Source organism: Panthera leo, chromosome A3 (assembly GCF_018350215.1).
Source record: "Panthera leo isolate Ple1 chromosome A3, P.leo_Ple1_pat1.1, whole genome shotgun sequence".
Taxonomy (NCBI): Eukaryota; Metazoa; Chordata; class Mammalia; order Carnivora; family Felidae; genus Panthera; species Panthera leo.
Genome location: NC_056681.1, coordinates 101,398,246 through 101,411,149, shown reverse-complemented (window position 1 = coordinate 101,411,149; position 12,904 = coordinate 101,398,246). Strand labels below are relative to the sequence as shown.

At 38.6% G+C, this 12,904-nt stretch overlaps 1 protein-coding gene across 2 annotated transcripts in view; it reads left to right on the top strand.

Moving 5' to 3' along the window:
* Positions 1 to 12,904, top strand: part of EIF2AK3 (eukaryotic translation initiation factor 2 alpha kinase 3) — a 67,798-nt gene that overhangs the window by 28,917 nt on the left and 25,977 nt on the right. For both annotated transcript variants that reach the window (XM_042932972.1, XM_042932971.1), the window contains exons 3-10: positions 2,382 to 2,576; positions 4,298 to 4,428; positions 6,439 to 6,673; positions 7,838 to 8,000; positions 9,332 to 9,472; positions 10,163 to 10,285; positions 11,615 to 11,835; positions 12,178 to 12,290. In XM_042932972.1, coding sequence (XP_042788906.1) covers positions 2,382 to 2,576; positions 4,298 to 4,428; positions 6,439 to 6,673; positions 7,838 to 8,000; positions 9,332 to 9,472; positions 10,163 to 10,285; positions 11,615 to 11,835; positions 12,178 to 12,290 — 1,322 coding nt within the window. The remainder of the gene's footprint in view (positions 1 to 2,381; positions 2,577 to 4,297; positions 4,429 to 6,438; positions 6,674 to 7,837; positions 8,001 to 9,331; positions 9,473 to 10,162; positions 10,286 to 11,614; positions 11,836 to 12,177; positions 12,291 to 12,904) is intronic.

Below are 12,904 nucleotides of genomic sequence, written 5' to 3'. Positions count from 1 at the left end.
TACACATTGTAAACATAAATGTAGAAGCATTAGCATATGGGGTAAGTATTTCTTAGAGGTACAATAAACAGTTCTTGAGAATGTAGTGCTGTCTCAGCTCATAGTTACAGCGGAAAGCAAGGTACAGTACTAAGGAATGGGCAGTTTTTTGTCAGCGATCTTACACTGCTAAAATTTTCTTGGTTTTCAAAGCAAAAACATAAGTGAAGCTAACTTGAAGGCCAGATAGGATTTCAGTGGGCATTTGTGGTACAGGAAGGTGTTCCAGGAAGAAGAAATGACATTGACAATGACATGACTGAAACAGTAACAGTAACAAATATACTTAAGTGGTGATGCCCAATTTCTGCCCATGTAGGGAATAGTAGAAGACAAGGAAGAAGAAAAGGTTGTTTGAGGTCATGTTTAGAGAACTTTGAATATCAGATTTAGGATTTGGGGTCTTTATAAGATAATAGAGAACTGTTGAAGATTTTTGAATAATGTCATAACAAGCTTAACTCTGACTCAGAGATTAATCTAGAAGATAGGTAGAGTTTGGATTGAGGAAATTGCCAGTTAAGAACTGTAAAGAGGCTGTTATAATAGTTCAGGCAGGAGGTACAAGGATTTGAACTAGGAAACGAAAGAGAGAAGTAGATTAGAATAGTGGTTTTCTACCAGCCCTTTAGAATCCCAGGGTGTGGGGCCGAGCTAGAGGGAGGGAGGATGTGTGAGCACTTTTAGTGACAGTATGGGCATTTTCAAGTAAGTATCTCTTTAATGATAGGATTGAGGAACAAAGAAATACAAAGAGAAATTTTGTTAGAAAAAAGTTAAGGTCAACATTTTATTTGCAATTTTTTGTTGTTGTTGTTGATTAAACCCATACTTCTTTTATATTCTCTTTTTCTCAAGTTTTGGGCCTGGATGATCAGGAAAACAGTGTTGTCCTTAGCTGAAGTTAAGTCAAATTGTATATATTTTAAATACCAAAAGGTCAGTGTCACAAAGCCATGCACTAATACCCATTCTCAAGAAACAAGGTGTTCATAGCCAAAACCTTTAAGAGTTACCCTGAACTCTTTTCTTTTGCTTATACTATACAGGGAATCCCCCATGAGCTCCTCTGGGCTTGGCCTTCCAGATCTGACACCCTGCCGTACCTCTGGTGCTATCAACCTAATTGGAGCCATCACATCTCTTGCCTTCGGCCTGCTCTCCATGCCTCGGCCCTTCCCGCTATAGCCTGTCCATCTTCCTTGTGCTTCCTCCAAAGTGGAGGGCGTGCTTCCACCTTATGGCCTTTGCAAAGGCTATTCCCCAGATGTCAGCATGGTTAACTGGCCCAAGTTTAGATTTTGCTCACATGTTACTTTCTCAGTAGGGTCTACCCTGTGCTCCCTGTTGACAGTCCCCCTCCCCTCCCGCACACATTTCTAGTCTCCCTTTATCTTGTTCTATTTTTTCCTGTGTTATTTATCACCTCATATACTGTGACTATTCATTATGTCATTTGTCTCCTGACACCAGAGTTTGAACTCCACAGGGCAGTGATTTTTTTTTTTTTTTTTAATTTGTTTTGCTCAGCGGTCTCTCCCCAAGCAACATACTCATGCCCAGCTCATAGTAGGCTCTCAATACACATTGTTAAAAGAAGGAAGGACAACTAAGAGCATAAAATCAGTAAGCTTTGTTACCAGGGTTCCGGCTCATAGCAGATTTGAGAACATAAATAAAAGATGGGATACTGCTTGAATTGACCTGTGTTTCGTGGATCTGAGCCTATGATAGTAATTGCCCTGGATGAAACAGGTCTGGAAAATACTGCATATACTATCTGTTTGCTAGAAAAACGTATTGTATATTAGCATATGGATTGCTGTAACCTCTCCTTGAATTCACTTGATCACAAAACTCTCTTTTGGTAGCTCATGTATCATTATGGGACACCCATCACAAGCAAAGTTTGAGAAAACCGTGCTAGAGTATCACGCGTAGACCCCAGGAGAGATTGGCAGCTCTTTTTACGTTGCTCTTGGTTGATAAATTGTGCCTCTCCACATGCTGCTCAGAAGGAGGCTAGAGAACATCAGGCTCAAGACTCCAGCTCTTTGTCACTACTTGTAAAGTTATGATCCCTTTTAAAATTTACCTTCTGTTTTGGGGGCGCCTGGGTGGCTCAGTCGGTTAAGTGGCCGACATCGGCTCAGGTCATGATCTCGCAGTTCGTGCATTCGAGCCCCATATTGGGCTCCGTGCTGACAGCTCAGAGCCTGGAGCCTGCTTCGGATTCTGTGTCTCCCTCTCTTTGTCCCTCCCTCGCTTGCACTCTCTCTCTCTCAAAAATAAATAAACATTAAAATAAAAAATATTTTTTAAAATTTTGCCTTCTGTTTTAGGTATTTGGGAATAAGATGATCATTCCTTCCCTGGATGGAGACCTCTTTCAGTGGGACCGGGACCGTGAGAGCATGGAAACTGTTCCTTTTACAGTTGAATCACTTCTTGAATCTTCTTATAAATTTGGAGACGACGTTGTTTTGGTTGGAGGAAAGTCTCTCACTACATACGGACTCAGTGCATATAGTGGAAAGGTGAGTGAAAATGTTGGATTATTTGGGGAGGAATCAGAATAAATAGGGCGAGAGGAAATAACTTAATAAGCTATACTATTACTGGCTGAGGTTTATTATTTTTCCCTGAGGATATTATTTGTTTGAATAAATGAATTACAAAGTAGAAAGGGCAAAATATTATTAAGAAAACTAAATGTATCCGAGACAACAGAATAAACAGCAGAGCCAGGAAAAGCAGGAGGAAGAGAACGAATCAATAAGGTCTAGTGTGTGTCAGTTGTGTTTTTCATACATTATATTGAAATCTTCATGATGTTCCTAGAGGTCACACATTCTTGTTTCCATTTGGACAGATGAAGAACCCTCCAAATATTAATAATAATCCCAATAAGAATAATTGCTACTTATTTATCTAGTTTGATCCTGTAATCCAAGAGGAAAGTTGTGTTTATTTTACAGATGAGAAAACTTGAAACTTTAAAAGTTGAGAAATTTCCAAGGTTCAATTTGACTTAGGTCTGTGTGCAGATAAAGTTATACCATTAAGACCTAGACTCTCTCTAATGTTAGGTTTCAGGATATAACCATCATCTGCTTCTAAGATTGGTCTTACAATATAAATCTCTTATTAGGAGTAACTAATTAAATACATCCTTTTTAGAAAGGTAAAAGTCTTGGGATGCCTGGGAGGCTCAGTCAGTTAAGCGTCTGACTTCCAGCTCAGGTCATGATCTCACAGTTAGTGAGTTCGAGCCCCACGTTGGGCTTTGTGCTGATAGCTCAGAGCCTAGAGCCTGTTTCGCATTCTGTGTCTCCCTCTCTCTCTGCCCCTTACGGGCTTATGCTCTGTCTCTCTTTCCTTCAAAAATAAATAAACATTAAAAAAATTTATTTTTAAAGAAAGGTAAAAATCTTTTTTTTTTAACTCTTAACCTTGATATGTGAATATTTTGTATACAGACTTAAGACTAGAACAAGGAAGAATAGAAAAATGATCTTTTGCCCCTTGACTTTTTCACACGTTAACGATTCCTTATTTAAGTGTTAGGCCCATAGCCCCCTCTTGCTCTTGCAGATGCTTTTCTGCCTTCTCCACTACCCACATCTGCTTTGTACCTAGGAGGCCTTGTGACCCTCTATCTCCTTCAGTATTCTCATCTCTAAGACGGTGGAATTGACCCCTATCATCTGGTTCTCTATTTAATGTGCTGCTGCAAAATTCGGGTATTCTAGCACGTATGCTTCTTTCTGTGAAGATTTTAGCTCAGATCATACTAAGAGTCCTTCTTTGTTTTTCTAATGAAGGTTTGAAGGAGGTACTTTTAAATAGTATAGCTACTAAAAGAGATTTATGTCTTTAAAAACCAAATTCTTCCATCATATGGGAACTCTGAGGCCAATTTTTTTAATACACCTGGACTTTTATTAATGAAATTCTTGCTAAGAGATCACAACTGTTTGTGTCTTCTCGTGTATCATCCTTGAAAATCCCCCAAATAAAACTAAAATTATCTAAATCCTTAAAATAAGGATTTTCCCTTAATAATTCCAGAAATATTTATTGTTTCTTTTGTAGTTCTAAGTAACTCATCTTTGGAATTGGTAGTCTAACCGATGTTTCTTAATACTTGGGTATTACAGATCCCCACAATTTTTTTATAAATTATATAGATTCTTTTAATATCTCCGATCTCCTGTAACTTATGTATTCTTTACAAAATTTCTATCTGTCTTTTCAGGTGAGGTATATCTGTTCAGCTTTGGGTTGTCGCCAGTGGGATAATGATGAAATGGAACAAGAAGACATCCTGCTTCTGCAGCGCTCCCAGAAAACTGTTAGAGCTGTTGGACCTCGCAGTGGCAATGAGAAGTATGTATTCAGATGATGTGGCTGTTGATCATTAGTTCAGCAAAACCCAAATTTATCAGATTTTTTTTCTTTATGGAAATTTCCTGAACTATTTTCTTGCCTGAAAAACATACAGCTCTTTTAAGAGAAATGTAGGCCCTAAATTAAAAATGGCCTCATGGGGGCCACCTGGGTGGCTTGGTCGGTTAAGCATCTGACTCCGGCTCAGGCATGATCTCACGGTTTGTGGGTTCGAGCCCCACATCGGGCTCTCTGCTGTCAGCGCAGAACCTGCTTCCAATCCTCTGTCCCCCTCTCTCTCTGGCCCTCCCCTGTGCGCAAAACACGTGCCCCCTCTCTCAAAAATAAACATTTAAAAATAAATAAATAAATAAATAAATAAATGAAAATGGTCTCATGGTTTTTAACAAATCCTGAATCGAGACTCCCACCATATGCTTCTGGAGATGATAACCAGAGGAAGGCCCATACAATGAATGTAGCAACCTCACTGATCATACAGATCAGTGAAAAGCTCTTAAGACAAAGTTAATGCACTTCATTTCAACTTGGGCCTCTTTGACCCTGTAGTTCTCTCTAGTCAGTAGTTTCATAGTGTGTTTGACAACCCAATTTTAAAATAACGTTTTTGTCTATTTTCTTAAAGCGTTGAAGTATAATTCATTTGGTCAAATGCCTTTTTGTTTCCCTTTTCAAATAATGAGTTCCTTATGTAATTTTTACATTTAAATATGGGATTAAAAACCAAGATGGTTGGATTACTTATGTTGGTCCTAAATCACATGCTTGATTTTTTTTTTTAACCTACCTAATATTTAAATTTTAACTTGCCTCTGTAGTAAAAATAATTTGAGATCTCATCTTTATCTTTTGAAAGTGAACCAGACTTTCAGATATTATCTAATGTGATGCAGTATAATTCAGCTTCCTTTCCTGTTTTCTTAAAATCAGTTAAGAATGTATTTCTATGTTCACTGGACTGTGAGTAGGGCTTTGCATCTGCTGGCAATCTGACCTTCTTTTTCCTGATGGGATTTTGTTTCCTTTTTTTTAAAAATGTTTTTAATGTTTATTTATTTTTGAGGGAGAGAGAGAGCAGGCAGAGGAGGGGTAGGGAGAGGGAGACAGAGGATCCAAAGCGGACTGTGCTGACAGCCACCCAGGCGCCCCTGGGATTTCGTTTCCTTGAGTGTTTGAGTGCTTGCTGGGTGTCCAGCCACCAATAGGAACAGATGTCCATCTCAACAGAATTTTGAGTTCCCAAAATAAGAAGAGTCTGGGGTCTAAGATCCATGTTCCTTAAGTTTATTTTTTAATAGATGTCAGGATTATTAGGTCATTTTCTATCTCAGTGACAAGTCATTATACTGTCAAAAGTTAAGTGATCTGTGTATTAATTGTAGAAGAAACATTGTTACTGCCACTTTATGGATGAGGACACTGAAATTCAGGAAAGGTTCAATGACTTGACAGATCTCGGGAGAGATTTGAGATTGGAGCTGAGGTGGTATGACCTTCAGTCTTGGTACACTGAATTACATTGCCTTTTGGGGCTATGTTTTCATATAAATACAAAACCGATGCATTTATCTTGCTGTGTACATTGATTTATTGGGACGAATTAATTTCTCTGCACTTGAATGAAATGTGCCCAGGCTTTAATTTAATTGACAAAGCACACTGCTGCTGGCCTCATTTGAAGGTAACTTTGGTGTGTGTTGAGAAAATCGCTCTGATTTGGAAATGTGAGCATTTGTTAATTTTTGAGAGAAAATCTGTCCCATAGCCATTGTCAGTTTACAACTCAGATCCCAGGTTTCTAACAGATCAGGACAAGGTTATGCCCTCTTGTGGCATAAGTCAGCAAAGCACTCCCAGAAAATTGTGTTGAGTTATTCGTTGTCTCCTCACAAAATTTTAGTGTTTGCTTCTTGAATCTGGAACAGTTCTTTATGATTTGATCCCTTTCCTTAAGTGTAAATTTCTAAAACAAACCTTTGTAAATTTAAGGTGGAATTTCAGTGTTGGCCACTTTGAACTTCGGTATATTCCAGACATGGAAACTAGAGCCGGATTTATTGAAAGCACCTTAAAGCCCAGTGGGAACAAAGAAGGGTCTAAAATTATTTCAGATGTGGAAGAACAGGAAGCTGCCATGATGGACACAGTGATAAAGGTGTCGGTTGCAGACTGGAAGGTTATGGCGTTTAATAAGAAGGGAGGACATCTGGAATGGGAATACCAGGTACCTAAACCCACCGAGAATTGATAAATACGTTGTTTTCCTTTCCCGGTTTGACCAAACTTGTTGGGTAGAGGGAAATATCTCTCATTTTAGATTCTCAGCCTGTTCTCTATGCCCTAAGAAATGTGCGGCTCTACACCCGTTAGGATGGCTACTCTGAAAAAGGCTACAGAAAACAAGTGCTGGTGAGGGTGTTTGCAGTCTCGTGCGCTGCTGCTGAGAGCGTAAACGGGCACAGCCGTATGGAAGACAGCACGGAGGTGCTTTGAAAAATTAAAAACTACAATATGATCCAACAATCCTATTTCTCAATATATTCAAAGGAAGTGAAATCAATATCTCGAAGAGATATCTGCACTGCCATGTTCAGCGCACCATTATTCACAATAACCAAGATAGAGACGCAGTCTAAGTGTCCATAGTAAGGCATGGGTAAGGAAAATGGGGTGCGTGTATATACGCAGTGAACTATTATTCAGCCTTAAGGAGGGGAGATCCTGTCACTTGTGAAATCGTGGATGAACCTGGGGGACATTATGCTAAGTGAAATAAGCCAGGCCCAGAAAGGTAAACAGTGCATGATCTCTTGCATGTGGAATTTTAAAAGCTGAACACACAGAGCAGAGAGTAGAATGGTAGCTGCCAGGGGCTGGGGAGCAGGAGAAATCGAGAGATGTTGGTCAAAGAGTACAAAGTTTCGGTTATGCAGGATGAGTAAGTTCTGTGGATGTAATGTACAGTGTGGTGACTATAGTTAATGGTCCTATATACTTGAAATTTGCTGAGGGTAGATTAAAAAAATTTTTTTCTTTCTTGAGGTATAATCGATGAATAAAAACTATGTACATTTGAGCTATACAGTGTGATGATTTGATATATGTATATGTTGTGAAATGAGGGTAGATTTCAAACGTTGACGCGAAAATAATGATGTGAGGCGATGGATATGTTAATTAGCTTGATTGTGCTAATCGTCTCACAGTGTATATACTGTATCAAAATATGGCATTGTATACTGTAAATATATACATTTTTTATTTGTCAATTATACCTCATTAAGCTGGAAAAATTTTTACAATTGTGATTTTTAAATGTCATTTTAGGAGTTGAATTATGGAAATACTGCTTGAAATTCTATAAAATTTCTTGTCCATTTTTGTTTAGTTTTGTACTCCCATTGCATCTGCCTGGTTGGTTAAGGACGGAAAAGTCATTCCCATCAGTCTTTTTGATGATACAAGTTATGCATCTAATGATGAAGTTTTAGAAGATGAAGAAGACATTGTAGAAGCTGCTCGAGGAGCCACAGAAAACAGCGTTTACTTGGGTGAGTAGATGTCTCTTATCTAGTGACGGGACATACTGACATTTAGGTTTTATTCCTACATCATTCCTTTCTACTTCAGTGGTGCCTAGAGTAGTTGTAATTCCTAAATACAGTCTCTGGCTTAGGTTGCCCTTAAGATTTATACTTTGATTTACATTCCTGTTTTTTTCCATTTATCCACTTCTTTTTTTTTTTTAATTTTTTAATGTTTATTTATTCTTGGGGGAGAGAGAGAGAGCGAGTGAGCATGAGTGGGGAAGGGGCAGAGAGAGAGGGAGACAGATGATCCAAGCAGGCTCCACACTATCAGCACAGAGCCCAATGTGGGACTCAAATTCACGAACCGTGAGATCATGACCTGAATCGAAGTTAGACGTTGGACTGACCGAGCCACAGGTGCCCCATCCATTTATCCAATTCTGAAACTTTCAATTGCCATGGCATATTCTTTTCCTCTGAGACCTATATCAGAAAGGCTTAGAAGGGCACCTGGGCAGCTCAGTCAGTTAAGCGTCTGACTTAGGCTCAGGTCATGATCTCGCAGTCCGGTCTGTGAGTTTGAGCCCCATGTTGAGTTCTGTGCTGACAGCTCAGAGCCCGGAGCCTACTTCAGATTCTGTGTCTCCCTGTCTCTCTTCCCCTCCCCTGCTCGCACTCTGTCTCTCTCTCTCAAAAATAAATAAACATTAAAAAAAAAAAAAAAAAAAAAAGGCTTAGAAATGTTGCTGGGGCTCCTGGGTGGTCAGTTGGTTAAGTGTCTGACTTTGACTCAGGTCATGATCTCATGGTTCGTGGGTTCAAGCCCCGGCTTGGGCTCTCTGCTGTCAGCACAGACCCTGCTTTGGATCCTCTGTCCCTCTCTTTCTCTGCCTCTCCCCCGTTCGAGTGCACGTGTGCGTGCATATGTGCTCGCTCTCTCAAAAATAAACATTAAAAAAAAGAGAGAAAAAAACTTTAAAAAAAGAAAGAAATGTTGCCATCATACAGTATGTTGTGAATTACTCATATATCCTCAGAGTCTAAAACTTTCTACGTTTGTATTTGCATCTGGATTAATTGCTTTGAACTTCCCTACTAGAAGAGTTTTCCAGTAATTGCTGAAAATTATTATTCAGTGAGAAACATTGTAACTTATATATAACTTTCCGCCCCTATTTTTGTTTGGGTCACATTTGAGTGCTTCGGGCTTGATCCTTCTTTGAAAAGCATTTTGTAGCACATAAAGAAATACCTGGAATTAATCTAATTTTATTAAATCAAAATGACCCTTTTTGAAAAAAATCCTTGGTGCTTGATTCTAAACATAATTGATACTGTTTTCATTGACTCAGGAATGTACAGAGGTCAGCTGTATCTGCAGTCATCAGTCAGAATTTCAGAAAAGTTTCCTACAAGTCCCAAGGCCTTGGAATCTGTCAATAATGAATATGCAATTGTTCCTTTGCCAACAATCAAATGGAAGCCCTTAATTCGTAAGTGAATTAGGAACTTTTATAATATTAGTGAGGTGTTCAGAGGCCTAATCATGACTGTCTTTGTCCTGGTATTGAATAGCACAGAGATTACAACTCATAGGTACTCTTTATTTTCTGACAAACTAGGAAGGCATTTGAGATGTCAGTGAATTTTAATTATCTTTTACATGATTTCATTGAAATAACAGCTGCTTCTAGAGAAATCAGTTGTTACTAAGATATTTCTCCAGACAACAGAGAAATATTCTTAACCGTTCACTGACTGTGACTGAGTATCATTTAGCTTTTAACATATTTACGTAAAGAATATTTATGAAAAATTGCTTCTCGGCCTTTTGGCTAAGATCAAGTGAAGAATACTTATGAGACATTACTGGTTATTACAGCATATTCTATGAGACGCTTAAATGAGTTGAATGCAGATATTAGACCACCTACTTCCTTCAGTTATCTTTCCGTAGCCTGTGTAGTTTTTTATCACATACATCACGTCCTATTTTAATTACTTGTTCAAATGACTCAGCTTCTCTACAAGGCTGTGCTTTTCGGGGGGAAAGACCTTTGAGCCATTTGTGTGACTTAACATATTTGAACAGAACTGTGGCTGAATATCTGTGTTTGGAATGAATGAGGTTCATGCAATTGCCCTGAAGCCTTAACATGTAAGATTTTACCATTTTCTTTTAGATTCCCCGTCCAGAACTCCTGTCTTGGTAGGGTCTGATGAATTCGACAAATGTCTTAGCAACGATAAGTTTTCTCATGAAGAGTACAGCAATGGTGCGCTTTCAATCTTGCAATACCCATATGGTGAGTGTGAGGAAGCTTGCATTGAAAATGCTGAGATGTTTCTTTGCATTTATTTATTCCTTTGAAATGAATGGTTGCAATTCAAATGAAAGGTAGTCATTGGAAGGTAGAAAATAAGATATCTTGGGAGGCATAGTGTGAATGGTGGCCAAGGGTGCGGGTTCCGTAGTTAGATTGTTAGGGTTCAAATCCCAGTTTTGCCCCTGACACCAGGTTGGGCACACCCAGCTTATCTGCATCTTCGTTCCTTCATCTGTAAAGCGAGGATAGTAATCCTAGTATTTATCTACTGGGCTGTTAGAGGCCTAAATGAGATAGATAATACACATACAGTCTTAGCTAGCACAGTGTCCTGCAAATAGTATTCAATAAGCATTCATTCTGGTGATTAGCTCTCATTTAGTTAAAATCCTGTTTAATATAAACTACATAATATCAGCCTGGATAATGAAGAAAACAGGCGTTTCCCATAATACTGTGTGAAATGCTATAAAACGAGGTGATGTTAATTTTGTCCTTCGACGGGAAATTAGCGCAAAAGTAAGAGGAGGTAAAATTTGACATGAAATACATTCCTGGGTATTTAAAGTTAGGATGTATTTAGATATGAAAGTATTCCCAACAGTTATATGTTAAGAAAAACTCTCAAATCTGCATTAGGCCAAAGCATAGATTCCTCATCAGTCACCCCAGATGCTGGAACTGGGAAGTTACTGTAGAATTTAAATTGACAAAAACAGAAGGCTCTGACCTAGAAACATCAGTCTTTATCTGATGCTGATCAGAACACAAGGTAAGAGAGAATTGTGTAGTCTGTCCACGTGGTACAAAATAGAAGCCAAAAAGACAGGTTGCTTCCCAGGACAACCTCATTCTGACAGCGTGAAAGGAACCAATGAGCGCGTTGGAGATGTTTTCTTTTCAGTTTGAGAAGAATGACTGATGGTATTTCATTGATGTCTAAATGGAAGTAAAGTTTAAAATCCTTGGAGGAAGACTGAGTACTGTCTAACTCTTTCCCGAATTTAAAGAATTGAATTATTTAATGAGGTAATGAATGGGGTGGCCCTTAAGTTTTCTTTCTAGTCTTATTATTCAGTACAAAGAAGATCTGTGATGCTTATGGAATAAAGGAAAATAGGTTTGTATAAGAAAAAAGAAAAAGTAGGGTAAGGAGGCTATTGAAATGTGTTAAAGAAGAGATGAAACTTTAATAAAAGGAATTGGTAATAGAAGTGACAGGAAAATAGAGAATTTTTTAGCAATTAAAGGTGGCTCTATATTGGTTTATCTTTAAAAAAAAAAACTTTTTAACATTTGTTTTTGAAGATAATGGTTATTACCTACCATACTACAAGAGGGAGAGGAGCAAACGGAGCACACAGATCACAGTCCGATTTCTCGATAACCCAAATTACAACAAGAACATTCGCAAAAAGGATCCTGTTCTCCTCTTACACTGGTGGAAAGAAATAGTCGGAACTATTCTATTTTGTATCATAGCAACAACTTTTATCGTGCGTAGGCTTTTCCATCCTCATCCTCACAGAGTAAGACCTTTTTTAGAATTCTAATGTGTCTCAAAGTGTGGGGTAAATCATGTGTGGGGGTGGGGAAGAGGGTACTACATTTACTTAGGTTTACCATGAAATCATTATTGCCCATCCCTTCCTGTCCACTGACCTACGACCCCTTCGCTCCTCAACCCATTGCAATCTGTCTTGCACCCCTACCGTTTCACTTCCCACTGACCAAGGAAATGCTGTATTTTGTGTTCTCACAATACGCTTATTTTTGTCCATATTGTTTATTTTTTTAATGTTACTTATAGTTTAAGATAGTCAGCTAACCTCAGTTCAGCTTTGACAGTGATTTTCTCCCCACCTTATCAGCAAAGGAAGGAATCGGAAACTCAGTGTCAAACTGAAAGTAAATACGATTCTGTAAGTGGAGACGCCAAGGACAGTAGCTGGAATGACATAAAAAATTCTGGATATATATCGCGGTAAGTCTTACCATAAAGTATATGTGTGTGTGCTGCAGCTTCTGGTGGCAACTGTTGGAATCAAAGAAGAAATGACCTCTAAACTAAGATCCTGTTGAACTTTTTTTTAGTTTATTTATTTTGAGAGGGAGAGAGAGAAAATGAGAACAAGCGAGGGAGGGGCAGAGAGAGAGGGGAACAGAGGATCTGAAGCAGGCTCTGCATTGACAGCACAGAGCCTGATGCGGGGCTCAGACTCACAAACGGGGAGATCATGACCTGAGCCGAAGTCAGCCACTTAACCCACTGAGCCACCCAGGTGCCCCTCACTTTTTTTTTTTAATGCACAAATGTCCAGGTAAGTAAAACATAGATTTAACCCTCAAGTAACTTAAACTTATTCAAAGTGGTATGTACCCTAAGAAAGATAAAAATAGAGTGTTATAGAAGTTCAGAATTTCAGCCGCCAAATTAAGTTCTTACCAGAACTTAACTTAGCTATTGAGGATCTACCATGTACTGGGCTCGTCATTAATAGTACCAAATTGTTATTGTGTTATTAGAGTATGGTATAAATCTCTATATGTTACTTAATCCTCAATTATTTATTTCATCCTTATTCTGTCTAGAATAAG